Raw genomic sequence first — 14,444 nt, 5'->3', positions numbered from 1 at the left:
CACACTGACACATATCCTGTAAGCCAGACCTCCGTGTGCTGCTGGTGACAGGTGGCTTCTGATGTGGTGGCAGCAGACAGATGAGAAACTATACCCAACACCTCAGGGGAACATGAATGCTTCTCTTTTACACGCCACTCATTTTCAGAAACCCACCACAGTGAGTGAATAACTCAACACCAACCACACAGAGCAAACCCTGCATGGCATACGGATGCGGAGCGCAGGCTGTATCCCCACTCTCACACACTCTACTAGTTATTTATTTTGGAGAGTGTCTGTGTCTTAGAAGTCAAACTTTTTCTGAACATATAAATCTTATTCTTAAATCAGAATACTTAAGGCTGAGGCGGTTTTGTGTATTCTACAATGGGTTGGTCAAAACAAGCATTGTGATTGGTTGAGACGCACTCTAAGCCATACAAAGAACCAGTTTAGCCCGGGTAGACCTATGACCCAAAAATGGGCATCTTGTTTTCTGTTCCATCTGAGAAATCACTGTCCATTCAGCCCAGCCAGCCAATTCACTAGCTGGATCGCCACTGTAAAAAGCATCTAGAAATTATTTCCCCTTGCTTATAGCCCAACGTTTGGTTTGCAACAACCGGGGTTTGTACAAACATTAAGGTCGGTCTCTCGAAATTTGCTAAATTGTTTAAATACTGAAATTGGATCCCCACCATTTTTATTTTATTTATTAGGATCCCCATTAGCCGACACCAATGGCGCCAGCTACTTTTACTGGGTCCGACATTACAGACAAAATACTTTTTGATTTACATACATTTAAAAACATTAACATGTAGTGTGTGTGTGTTCATCTATCATCTACACATACATGTCAGTACATAAACACAACAAGTAGGTCACATGAGGGAGAGGCATTGTGCTGTGAGGTGTTGCTTTATTTGTTTTCTTAAACCAGGTTTGCTGTTCACTTGCGCTATATAAGATGGAAGGAAGTTCCATGCACTCATGGTTCTGTATAATACTGTACGCTTCCTTGTTCTGGACCTGGGGACTGTGAAAAGACCCCTGGTGGCATGTCTGTTGGGGTAAGTGTCTTGTGTGTGAGCTGAAATAAAAGATCACAGAAATGTTCCATATGCCCCAAAAATGTGTTGCACAAATTTGTTTATATTGCTGTTAGTGAGCATTTCTCCTTTACCAAGATAATCCATACACATGACAGTAGTGGCTTATAAAGAAGCTAATTAAACAGCATGATCATTACACGGGTGCACCTTGTGCTGGGAACAATAAAAGGCCACTCTAAAATGTGCAGTTTTGTCACACCACACAATGCCAAGTTGTCTCAAGTTTTGAGGGATTGTGCAATTGGAATGCTGACTGCAGGAATGTCCACCAGAGCTGTTGCCAGATCATTTTATATACATTTCTCTAGCATAAGCCACCTCCAACATCGTTTTAGAGAATTTGGCAGTACTTTCAACCGGCTTCACAACCACAGACCACCTGTATGGCGTTGTGTGGGCGAGCGGTTTGCTGATGTCAACGTTGTAAACAGAATCTCCCATGGTGGCTGTGGGGTCATGATATGGGCAGGCATAAGCTAAGTACAACACACACAAGTGCATTTTATCAATCGCAATTTGAATACACAGAGATACCGTTAGGAGATCTTGAGGCCCATTGTCATTTCATTAATCCGTCACCATCACCCCACGTTTCAGCATGATAGTGCACAGTCCCATGTTTTAAGGATCTGTACACAATTCCTGGATGCTGAAAATGTCACAGTTCTTCCATGGCCTGCATACTCAGACATGTCACCCACTAAGCATGTTTGGGATGCTCTGGATCGACAGATATGACAGCATGATCCAATTCACAACAATATCCAGCAACTTCGCACAGCCATTAAAGAGGAGCGGGAATAACATTCCACTAGCCACAAACCTCTACATTTTTATTTTATGTTATCTGTGACCAACAGATGCATATCTGTATTCACATTCCTGCGAAATCCATAGATTAGTGCCCAATTCATTTATTTCAATTGACTGAATTCCTTATATGAACTGTAACTCAGTAAAATCATTGAAATTGTTGCATGTTGCATTTATTTCTGATCACCTATTCCAAAACTGTCTGCAACTATATGTTAAGGGTTTCAGTGACATCATTAGCTGTGGTTGCTGATGCGTATATGGTTGAATCATCAGCTGACATGGACACACATGCTTTGTTTAATGCCAGTGGCAGGTCATTTGTAAAAAATAGAAAAGAGAGGGCCTAATAACTACCCTGCGGTACACCACACTTTGACATTAGAGAAGCGTCCATGAAAGAAAACCTATTAGATCGATAGCTCAGAATCCACAATATGGTTGAAAAGCCATAACGCAAGTTTTCCCTATACAGCATGTTATGGTCAATACTATCAAAGGCTGCGCGGAAATCTAACAGCACAGTTCCCACAATCATCTTAATATCAATTAATTTCAACCAATCATCAGTCATTTGTATCAGCGCAGTACATGTTGAGTGCCCTTACCTATAATCGTGCTGGGAGTCTGGAATCACTGGTAGGTTGGCCACGCGGAGCTTCACCTCTGTCCATCAGGGCATCAAGGACAGTGGCCTTGGACTCAAACAAAGAGCTGTCGAACCCAAGGAGGTTGAAGCTCTTCACCCTCTCTTTAATCTTTGTTTCGTTTCGTTCTGATCGTGACGTCATGTAAAATTTCTCACAGCACGCGCGTCTCTTTGCGTGGATGGCTGAGCTTCTGCAGATGTCTCTCTCTCACACCTTCCCTTGACCGCTAAAATCTTTTCTGTGGGTTCGTGCATTTGCTACGTCTGCCAATCCGGATTCACGCTTCAAAGTGCTGAGGGTTTATGTGAGGAGTTTTGTATGCGATTGCAAGGTCTTGGCACTACTTTTTCGATTGATAGGGCATGTATTTGTTCAAGACAGTTATCTCTAAACAGTACCTGGAAACATTTGCAGGAAGAAACTATCTACTAGGTAAGTGCTAACTTTGTGACTGACATTACTTCTGCTTTGCTAGCTAACTAATTCAATCCGTATCGTGGCAATTCAGCGTTACAGCATCAAGCAGCTGAAATGTCAGCAAACTATGTGCATTTTCATTTGTTTTACCTTAGTTTCTATTGCCAATTATTTGGATGTATCCATTGTAATAATATGCATGGCAGGTGGAGGTGACAAACAACAAAACCGCAACATGTTGCATCGGTCGGTTAGGCACACAGCGAGGCTTATATTAACCGCCGCTGTAACAAACCAAATGCTAGGCTAGGGCCCTATGACGCTTCCTATCAAAGTTAGACAGTTATTGTCTGTCCTGGGCATCGATCTCATTGGCCCTCATTGAGAAGAGAACAGCGTCTGGTAAACAGTACGCCCTAACCAATACTGACCTCTTCAGCAAATGGGTAATTGCTGAACCCTTGGGGGGGTAAATCAGGAACAAAGATCGCTTCAAAAGTCATCAACAAACTTTTTTGATTTTGGACTTGTCAACCACATCATCACTGACCAGGGAGGGGAGTTTGCAAACGATAAATGTGGTCTTAATGTCACTGATGTCAAACATGGGTCATGAAAAAGTCTTTCACACTTTCGAATCATAACCAAGTGCCATGTTTGCCCAGCTAGAAGCAGAAACGGAGATGGCAGCAGAAATTGAGACCAAGGATGTGAGTATACAAATGTAGTAGAAGTGTGGTAATTAATGTAATGTCTAACGCACACATCTCCCCTCGTACACCATGTATTAACAGTGCAACAATGTCTCTCAATAGGTGAAAACACTTCCCTTGTGTGCATTCATATCCTGGTTGGGCAGTTAGACAAAAAGCAGACATATCCATGAACGTGTCCGGTCTTGTTAACTGAAGGCATGAAATGCGGATTGACTAAACGTTGTTACTTTATCAGCTTTTCAAGTGACTGCCCTCTCCTGATTCATATTTAGTGCTTGATTTTGCGAAGGTATTTACATTCTTATAAACTCTAAACCCAAAAAGGATGTCCAGACAAACAGCAAGGTCCTTCTTCCTCGGTGTGTGAGAGCTGATCCTGAGAAAGGTGACCCTTACATCCTTTGTGTGAGTGTCCACTTAATGATATATGCGACACGGTTGAAGACCTAAGACTCATCTCCACGTCATTCAAAATGGCTGGTGCATGAGGTCTCATGAGATACGCATGTATTTAATATATTCGACAAGGCTTCGATGGTGCGTCCATGTCGATCAGAGTGTACGCCTCAAAGGGCTTCCGCCAAGGCATCGGGACTGGACTTGCTGAGATTAACCCTTAACCCTCTTCATACTTGAATTCCAAAACACATGGGAACTTGTGGTTGGGGTATATTAACCCTTTACACTCGTGGGAATTGGCCTATATGGAATGGGCTGAATTGAAATGTTTCTAACAGAAAGAAATATGAAACGCATATGCATAAACATGGTAGCAATTGAAAGGAAACTGTTTGTAGATTATGGGAAAATTGTTAGACCAAAGGTGAGGACACAACTATAGCAAAAGCAGAAATATGAATTAAATCTGAAAATACTCTGAATACCATCAGTAATATAAGAATATTCCTGGAAAATATGGTGTAGGTGCAACACAAACAAAAACAATTACAAGGGTTTGAGTGAGAGGACTAACTGGTGTCTCCAAGTGGCCGCACACCTCTCTAAAGTGTGCACAGTTCCTAAGTAATTTCTACGCATTTTTATGACTCAAAGAAGAGTCTTCAACTATAAGGTGTTTTGTCGAGCTCTCCTAGTTGTGCTGCTGAGGAACAAGAGCAAACACACTTGTAGTTGTTTTGTTTGCAACACTTTGCATCTTCGCGTCACACAATTACTGTTATTGTTTACGCCATTGAGAAACGGTCCATTATAAATCACAGTCTGTGTCAGGTGGGCATCATTTGAAAGCATGTTCTATTGCCAACAAACTAGCGAAGTTATAAAATATGATATTAGGGTTAATACCTTAACTTGATTTCCTGAGTTATAGTTTGATGTTACTCTGCTGCCTTAAAATGTTACGTTATATCAACCCAGCTAGGCAATCAAATATGTTTCAGTGTAATAGCTTATGTCTTACATGTACAGAACCAGTCAATGTCACATGTACAGAACCAGTCAATGTCACATGTACAGTACCAGTCAATGTCACATGTACAGTACCAGTCAATGTCACATGTACAGAACCAGTCAATGTCACATGTACAGTACCAGTCAATGTCACATGTACAGAACCAGTCAATGTCACATGTACAGAACCAGTCAATGTCACATGTACAGAACCAGTCAATGTCACATGTACAGAACCAGTCAATGTCACATGTACAGAACCAGTCAATGTCACATGTACAGAACCAGTCAATGTCACATGTACAGAACCAGTCAATGTCACATGTACAGTACCAGTCAATGTCACATGTACAGTACCAGTCAATGTCACATGTACAGAACCAGTCAATGTCACATGTACAGAACCAGTCAATGTCACATGTACAGAACCAGTCAATGTCACATGTACAGAACCAGTCAATGTCACATGTACAGTACCAGTCAATGTCACATGTACAGTACCAGCAATGTCACATGTACAGTACCAGTCAATGTCACATGTACAGAACCAGTCAATGTCACATGTACAGAACCAGTCAATGTCACATGTACAGTACCAGTCAATGTCACATGTACAGTACCAGTCAATGTCACATGTACAGTACCAGTCAATGTCACATGTACAGAACCAGTCAATGTCACATGTACAGTACCAGTCAATGTCACATGTACAGTACCAGCAATGTCACATGTACAGTACCAGTCAATGTCACATGTACAGAACCAGTCAATGTCACATGTACAGAACCAGTCAATGTCACATGTACAGTACCAGTCAATGTCACATGTACAGTACCAGTCAATGTCACATGTACAGTACCAGTCAATGTCACATGTACAGAACCAGTCAATGTCACATGTACAGAACCAGTCAATGTCACATGTACAGTACCAGTCAATGTCACATGTACAGAACCAGTCAATGTCACATGTACAGAACCAGTCAATGTCACATGTACAGAACCAGTCAATGTCACATGTACAGTACCAGTCAATGTCACATGTACAGAACCAGTCAATGTCACATGTACAGTACCAGTCAATGCAATTCAGAGATTATAGTAAATACAATAAATATTTATCTTTATTTATTTCCCCTTTTGTACTTTAACTATTTTCACATTGCTACAACACTATATATAGACATAATGACATTTTAAATGTCTATTATTTTGGACAATAGACAAACAGAATAACCCAGGGTATGGGGCCATGTCATCTTGTAACTGTACATCAAAGTGATCTTAAACAGTGACACTGTAAGGGATCTCGTCCTCCTCTTCTGAGGAGGAGTAGCGAGAAGGATCGGAGGACCAATTTGCAGCGTGGTAAGTGTCCATAATGTTTATTTGAATACATAAACTGAACACTACGAAATACAAAACAATAAACGTGAAATGAACGAAACAGTCGCGTGTGGTACGAACGCTAACACAGAACACCCACAACCCAAAAGTGAAACCCAGGCTACCTAAGTATGATTCTCAATCAGGGACAACAATTGACAGCTGCCTCTGATTGAGAACCATACTAGGCCGAACTCAAAAACCAACATAGAAAAACAAACAGACTGCCCACCCCAACTCACGCCCTGACCATACTAAAACAAAGGAACTAAGGTCAGAAAGTGACAGACGTGAGTTTTATGATATGGAAATGTGGAATGCATATTTGGACTCACAGGTGTTTTGCTTGCTTGTATGACATCAACGTGATATTTATTATAATCCTCAACGTCTCATCTTTAAAAATACATAGTGCTCTTAAATTTACAGCATTTCTCACTCCGACAAAACATTTGCAGAAGTTCCGGGTATGAGTGTAAAGGGCTACGTAACAAAATCCTGTATCTTATTGCAGCAATGCCTTCAGGAACATCTGGGATCGGAGTGAAAGGACCGTCGTGGGTACCCATCACCATGGCACCAGGCTCAGATGGATTCTGACAACTGGAGTATGTCTGCGGCGTAAGTCGCCGCCTTACTTACCTTGCGCTTGTTTGATGAATTAAGGTCACTAATTAGTAAAGAACTCCCCATACCTGGTTGTCTATGTCTTAATTGAAAGGAAAAAACAAAAACCAGCAGACACTCGGCCAGGGGTGTGATATTCAGGGAGGGCCTAGTGTGAGGGGAGAATCCATCAAACAATCATGTCGGCCTATCAAAACCACGGAACAACAATACATTTGATACACTTTACTGATGTGTCAAGTCTTGTGTATCATAACATTAAACTTTTTTTTATATAGCCATTCACATTCAAAGCTTCACTCACTCCTCCATGAAGTGCCTCTTTGCCATCAGCCAATCGGTGACATGTCTCATGGTGAGGTAGGACGGCACCTCCTGTTCGTCCTTAAGGATCATGAATTGTGTCACTATCTTTCTCTTCATGGAATATCATTGTCAGTTTTGCATGACAAAAAACACATTCAGTTATTTAAATGATAGGAATTACATACCTTACTGACAACAAAGGTAGCAAATTATGGACTTCCAACGTGACAATTGTACTGAAATCTTCACTGAGACGAGACCAAGTTACTGCAACTGTTGATTACTGTAATTATTAAGTGCAAGACTATGTTGTTATAAATTTTGTCATCATAATGATGCACATGTACAGACGCACAGTTAGATCAGAAGTAAGTTCAGTTCACTTGCGGAACGGTTTCTACTGAACAACATGTTTCCCAAAACGTTCTTATATGTTCTTGAACAGACTTTAAGGTACTGTACGTTTGCGCCCAATTGGTGGGTGTGGCTTGAAGAAATTAGTGACGTATTTTAAGGCAGTGGCCATGCTGACAACGTTCCCCACCCTACAACCCAACCCCTCCCCGTTTTTCAACTGGTTATTCAGTACAGCATCGTTTCCATTTCATTTTACGTTCCAGAACATAAAAACTTACTGAATGCAGCCCAGATATTGTTGGGGTTGTATGGGCCTAACTTTCCCCGTAACAAAAAAAATCACCAAATAGACAAATAAAAATTAAGTTATCAGTTAATTTACTGAATTTCTACACAATTAAAAATAAACTATAAAATGCAATTTGGAAAACAGCTTACATGACTTCATACTGTATTCTAATAGTTATGTGCTCATCTTAACTACTGCTGTACAGCAGAGGAGGCTGGTGGGAAGAGCTATAGGACAGGCTCATTGTAATGGCTGGAATGGAATCAATGGAATGGTACCAAACACATTGAAATGTGTTTGACTCCATTCAATTCCAGCCTATACAATGAGCCTGTCCTCCTATAGCTCCTCCCACCAGCCTCCTCTGCTGTACACACCTTTTATATTCATATACTGTCTATACACACCATCATATACATATGTGTATTGTTATCTAATACTGCACTGTTGGAGCATTTCGCTGCACCTGCAATAAGATGTGTGAGCGCAATCAGTACAATTTTACTTGAATTGACTATTCTACAAACAGGTCATTCAACAATTAGCTGCCTGCTACTACAAGCTCAGCACTGGGATTAAAACGCTAGTTTAGTTTCATGTCAAGTTAAACAGTAGTTACCTTCGTTCCAGCCATTACTACCCCTCGACAACCTCCTGTGGTCTCCACAGAGAGGAACAGGCGAAGCGAGAGGTTCCCCTCTTGCCAAAATCTTGCCAAAATAAGCCCAATGCGTTTCTATGGGGTTATTTTGTCGCCTGCCTTCCTGCCAACTACTCCCATTGTTAGGGTGGAGACATGAGCTTCTAGTCATTAAATACAGATCTCTGCTCTCCCTAAATTCAGCCAGCCATACAAACAGCCTTACCTCCGTCTCCCAGGTATTCCACATGGTCATAAAGTCAGCCTTTAATTCTGCTAACTGCATTTTCCTTTTAATCTGGATGTGGATGATTTTAGTAGCCTATTTTAAATAGTTTGTATTGAGCTATTGACGCCTCTGAATTGAATTGAACCCCTCTCGGCCAGGGTGTGACACAACCACTACTGTTTTACATTTTATTGGTCACATACACATGTTTAGCAGACGTTATTACATGTGTCGTGAAATGCTTGTGTTCCTAGCTCCAACAGGGCAGTAAAATCTAATGAGAAATAACAATTCACACCAATCTAAAAGTAAAAGAATGGAATTAAGAAATGTTTAAATATTAAGACGAGCAATGTGGGATGTATAAACATTATGGACAGTATGTGGATAGAATAGTATATCTGAAGAATCTGTGGATAGAATAGTATATGTACAACAATAGTTGAATAAGATGGACTATAATACAGTATATACATATGAAATGGGTAAAATAGTATGTAAATATTAAAGTGACCTGTGTTCCATTATTAAAGTGGCCTGTGTTCCATTATTAAAGTGACCTGTGTTCCATTATTAAAGTGACCAGTAGGGTTGCAAAGGGTTGGAAACTTTCCGGAAAATTTTCCATGGGAAGTTAAGCCCGGGAATTTGGGATATTTAGCTTAAATTCATCAAAACAAGTTAGGTTATAACAGTGAACTTTTTTTGTGGAATATACATAAGGCAATCCTAGGTCTTGTGGAATATTTTGCTTAAACTATCCCCAATTCAATGGAATTGCAACCCACTGCATGCACAGTGCATTCTTCCATCACATGTACAGTTGATTCTCAAGATCTTGCACACGAATGAGATGCTATTGTGCCCACACTACTACACTGTCTGAGCCATTCACCACCACCAGAGTGGAGCCTTTGCCTTGGATGATCAAATTATTGAACGTGGATTTGTTGACATTTGTGTAAACACACCAGTAGACTCCTGTGTCCTCTATGGTCAGGTTACTGACGGTGATGGTCAGTTGGTCCACAGGTCCCTCAGTCTTCACTCTGTCCCAGTAGCCTTTCCTGGGGGACAGCTTGGAGTCACGCTGGTGGTAATACAACACCTCCCTGTCCCTGTCCAGCCCAACATACAGGTACATTCCTTCCTGGTCTTTTAGAGTGGTGGAGCACTTTATGGTAAACTTCCCCCCTGTCTTCACCCAGAGAATGGCTTCTATAGAAAAGAGGTGAATGAAAAGATAAACCATGATTTGGAGAATTTGTGTAATACATAGATAAACATGTTTCTACAAAAAAAACATCAGAGTGAAAATTCAAAGGCTGAACCCGTTTCCCCCCCAGAAAGGGTTAAACACCAAAAACTCAAATTGTATTTTTTCTACATACATTTGTTTTCAGGTAGGGCACTATACACTACTGTGTCATTTTAGTCTCAAAATGTTTAATACCTATCTTAAAAACAGGTGCAAACTGCATCTAGTGTAAACTTTGCTCCTGGTGCAAAAAGGCTTAACAGAGCCCAAACTGGTGACTCTAAATTCAATGTTGGGAGAAAAAAGAAGTTTGTCTTATTACCTGTTGCTGTGGTTGATGTGCTGAGAGAGAAACCGATCGACAGCAGACACCAGTGCAGGAACATCTCTATCACTTAAGCCCTGGTTACTTCTGTCTCTCTGTCGGTCTGACTTTTAAAGACAGAGGAAGTGGCGTCAATGTCATCAAAGCCCCTTCTAAACCACCACTCCCTCCTCAACCATCAGTATTGAACATTGTACACCATCTAAACAACAACCCTTAATTGAATTCTATTTTTGAGATATGCGTAGTCATCTTATCATAGCGTCAATGGGTGTATTGTAGTAGCCTACTAAAGTACTGCACTTTGTCTGGGGAAATTATTCAAATTGAACTCATTCTGTCTTTCATCAGGGTACCATTTCCTGTACTATCACCATATGACCCCTGGATCATTTTCACTTTTCAATGCTAACTTTATTGATCTTTTCGCCGTTACATTACCCAACTTGACACACAACAACACACACATCACAGGCTGGGGGCAGCCTCAGGAGATCTAGGGTAAACGGGCCTTGCTGAAGAGCACAACAGTGGAAAGTAGCTGATGGGATATTGAAGCCAGCAACCCTCTGGCTGCCAGTTCACTCAGTTATTGAGGAGAGACTGCCGTCTAGTGTCAAGCTAGAACAAAACAGGCAGAAAGAAAAAGGTTTTATACCATTCCCCAGAAGAGTCTATTCATATGTTTATTAACAAGTAATCAATTAGATTTTACTAACAAGACTGTTGTTCTACTGTGATAAATAAAATGATAAAAGGCTAACTGAAAAAGTACAACAGAAGGAAGAGACGGCTATAAATCCTATAAGTTCAATGGCATACATATTGTAATTATGTAAATAATCAAAACATAATAGAAACATGAAATCTGAATACTACATTTAGCTTAGTAACATGACCCTACATAAACCTTTGGAGGTTTTTCTCCCTCAAAATATGTAACCTGTTTGCCTGACGACTCAAACTGAATTATTCCGCTGCTGTATCATTCGCTACGTACTTCAGTCTGAGATTGCCATCATTGAAGTCATTTGTGATGACATCAAAATGAGAGGTGTTGTACCAAACAAATTCATCAGCGATAGGATCATCTCTAACCAATCAGAGCATCAAAGCCAATGATGAATTTTCAAAACGGTGCTTTACTCACCTGTTCTGGCTCTGGCCCAACCCATCGGTTTGTAGGACCTGTCAGATGGTCTAGAATGGATTTCCATTCTAGAATTCATCGGGGGGTTACTCAGATCCAGATTCATTGCGGAGAAGAAACTAGCGTCAGTGGGCGTGGTGTAGCGTTTGGCTGGAGCAAGGAGTTTGGGTAGCCAGGCGAGCAACCTGTAGGGTGTATGTGGATTGTTTAGACCTGCATACAGAACAGGTCTCTTAGATTATAATCACAGCCGTATATATTCACCCCCAAGCAGACACATCGATGGCCCTGAACAAACTTTATTTGACTCTTTGCAAACTGGAAACCACATATCCTGAGGCTGCATTCATTGTAGCTGGGGATTTTAACAAGGCTAATCTGAAAACAAGACTCCCTAAATTGAATCAGCACATCGATTGCGCAACCAGGGCTGGAAAAACCTTGGATCATTGCTATTCTAACTTCCCCGACGCATATAAGGCTCTCCTTTCGGAAAAGCTGACCACGACTCCATTTTGTTGCTCCCTGCCTACAGACAGAAAATAAAACAAGAATCTCCCGGGCTCAGGTCTGTTCAACGCTGGTCCGACCAATCTGATTCCACGCTTCAAGACTGCTTCGTTCCGCATTGCGAGAGAGAAAGAGAGAGAGAGGGAGAGAGAGAGAGAGAGAATGCTTAAATTCACACAGGACACTGGATAAGAAAGGAGAAATACTCCAGATATAACAGACTGACCCTAGCCCCTCGACACATAAACTACTGCAGCATGAATCCTGAAGGCTGAGACAGGAGGGGTCGGAAGACACTGTGGCCCCATCCGACGATACCCCTGGACAGGGCCAAACAGGCAGGATATAAACCCACCCCCTTTGCCAAAGCACAGCCCCCACATCACTAGAGGGATATCTTCAACCGCCAACTTACCATCCTGAGACAAGGCCGAGTATAGCCCACAAAGATCTCCACCACGGCACAACGCAAGAGGGTTGGAAGATCACGTCAGTGACTCAACCCACTCAAGTGACGCACCCCTCCTGGGGACGGCATGAAAGGGCACCAGTAAGCCAGTGACTCAGCCCCTGTAATAGGGTTAGAGGCAGAAAATCCCAGTGGAGAGAGGGGAACCGGCCAGGCAGAAACAGCAAGGGTGCCTTTCTGAGAGACGGCTCCAGTGCCTTTCCATTCACCTTTACACTCCTGGGCCAGACTACACTCCATCATAGGACCTACTGAAGAGATGAGTCTTTAATAAAGACTTAAAGGTTGAGACCGAGTCTGCGGCTCTCACATGGGTAGGCAGACCATCCCATAAAAATTGAGCTCTATAGGAGAAAGCCCTGCCTCCAGCTGTTTGCTTAAAAATTCTAGGGATACTACGGAGGCCTGTGTCTTGTGACCGTAGCGTACGTGTAGGTACAGTGGGGAGAACAAGTATTTGATACACTGCCAATTTTGCAGGTTTTCCTACTTACAAAGCATGTAGAGGTCTGTAATTTTTTATCACAGGTACACTTCAACTGTGAGAGACGGAATCTAAAACAAAAATCCAGAAAATCACGCTAAACTTTTTCTCAGCTGGTACAATTTGTGTGGCTGCTGTCAGATTCAAACTGTAATCTGTTAAATGAAGAGTTGACGCGCAGCACAGTTTTTTTAATAGCATAATTTTTTATATTTGTGCTTGGGGAGGGTATCAAGTCATTTCGAGTCAAGTTAAGTCACGAGTCATTGGTGTTGAAGTCAAAGTCGAGTTGCAAGTCATCATATTTGTGACTCAAGTCCACACCTCTGCAACATACACTTAGTGGTGTACCGCAGGGTAGTTATTTAGGCCCTTTACTCTTTTATATTTTTTTACAAATGACCTGCCACTGGCATTAAACAAAGCATGTGTGTCCATGTAAGCAGATAACATAAAATAAAAACGTAGAGGTTTGTGGCTAGTGGAATGTTATTCCCGCTCCTCTTTAATGGCTGTGCGAAGTTGCTGGATATTGTTGTGAATTGGATCATGCTGTCATATCTGTCGATCCAGAGCATCCCAAACATGCTCAGTGGGTGACATGTCTGAGTATGCAGGCCATGGAAAAACTGTGACATTTTCAGCATCCAGGAATTGTGTACAGATCCTTAAAACATGGGACTGTGCACTATCATGCTGAAACACGGGGTGATGGTGACGGATTAATGAAATGACAATGGGCCTCAAGATCTCCTAACGGTATCTCTGTGTATTCAAATTGCGATTGATAAAATGCACTTGTGTGTGTTGTCCTTAGCTTATGCCTGCCCATATCATGACCCCACCGCCACCATGGGAGACTCTGTTCACAACGTTGACATCAGCAAACCGCTCGCCCACACAACGCCATACAGGTGGTCTGTGGTTGTGAAGCCGGTTGAACGTACTGCCAAATTCTCTAAAACGATGTTGGAGGTGGCTTATGCTAGAGAAATGTATATAAAATTATCTGGCAACAGCTCTGGTGGACATTCCTGCAGTCAGCATTCCAATTGCACAATCCCTCAAAACTTGAGACAACTTGGCATTGTGTGGTGTGACAAAACTGCACATTTTAGAGTTTCCTTTTATTGTTCCCAGCACAAGGTGCACCTGTGTAATGATCATGCTGTTTAATTAGCTTCTTGATATGCCACTACTGTCATGTGGATGGATTATCTTGGTAAAGGAGAAATGCTCACTTAACAGCAATATAAACAGATTTGTGCAAAACATTTTTGGGGCATATGGAACATTTCTGTGATCTTTTATT

At 41.6% G+C, this 14,444-nt stretch overlaps 1 protein-coding gene and 1 long non-coding RNA gene across 2 annotated transcripts; one reads left to right on the top strand and one right to left on the bottom strand.

Annotated features, from left to right (window-relative positions):
- The first annotated feature begins 2,674 nt into the window (after window positions 1-2,674).
- LOC116355501 (uncharacterized) lies at window positions 2,675-5,219 on the top strand. Its single transcript, XR_004204530.1, has 3 exons — window positions 2,675-2,992; window positions 3,643-3,687; window positions 3,793-5,219. It is a non-coding gene; the product is annotated as an uncharacterized LOC116355501 (long non-coding RNA).
- A 3,446-nt stretch (window positions 5,220-8,665) lies between these two features.
- LOC116355505 (V-set and immunoglobulin domain-containing protein 1-like) lies at window positions 8,666-10,608 on the bottom strand. The gene is made up of 2 exons (XM_031799764.1): window positions 10,517-10,608; window positions 8,666-10,154 (listed from the first exon to the last, which is right to left on the bottom strand). The coding sequence occupies exons 1-2, from the start codon at window positions 10,578-10,580 to the stop codon at window positions 9,793-9,795; spliced, it is 426 nt and encodes a 141-aa protein (XP_031655624.1). The 5' UTR covers window positions 10,581-10,608; the 3' UTR covers window positions 8,666-9,792.
- Window positions 10,609-14,444: the final 3,836 nt, after the last annotated feature.

This window comes from Oncorhynchus kisutch, linkage group LG20 (genome assembly GCF_002021735.2).
Source record: "Oncorhynchus kisutch isolate 150728-3 linkage group LG20, Okis_V2, whole genome shotgun sequence".
In the NCBI taxonomy this organism is placed as follows: Eukaryota; Metazoa; Chordata; class Actinopteri; order Salmoniformes; family Salmonidae; genus Oncorhynchus; species Oncorhynchus kisutch.
This window is presented reverse-complemented; position numbering and strand designations above follow the sequence as displayed.

What these genes read in the sequence shown, in the direction of transcription:
- LOC116355505 (XM_031799764.1), bottom strand. Translation starts at nt 10,580, where the DNA reads ATGTTCCTGCACTGGTGTCTGCTGTCGATCGGTTTCTCTCTCAGCACA. An exon ending in CACATCAACCACAGCAACAG is followed by an intron (nt 10,155 to 10,516) that starts GTAATAAGACAA and finishes TCTTTTCTATAG; the next exon opens with AAGCCATTCTCTGGGTGAAG.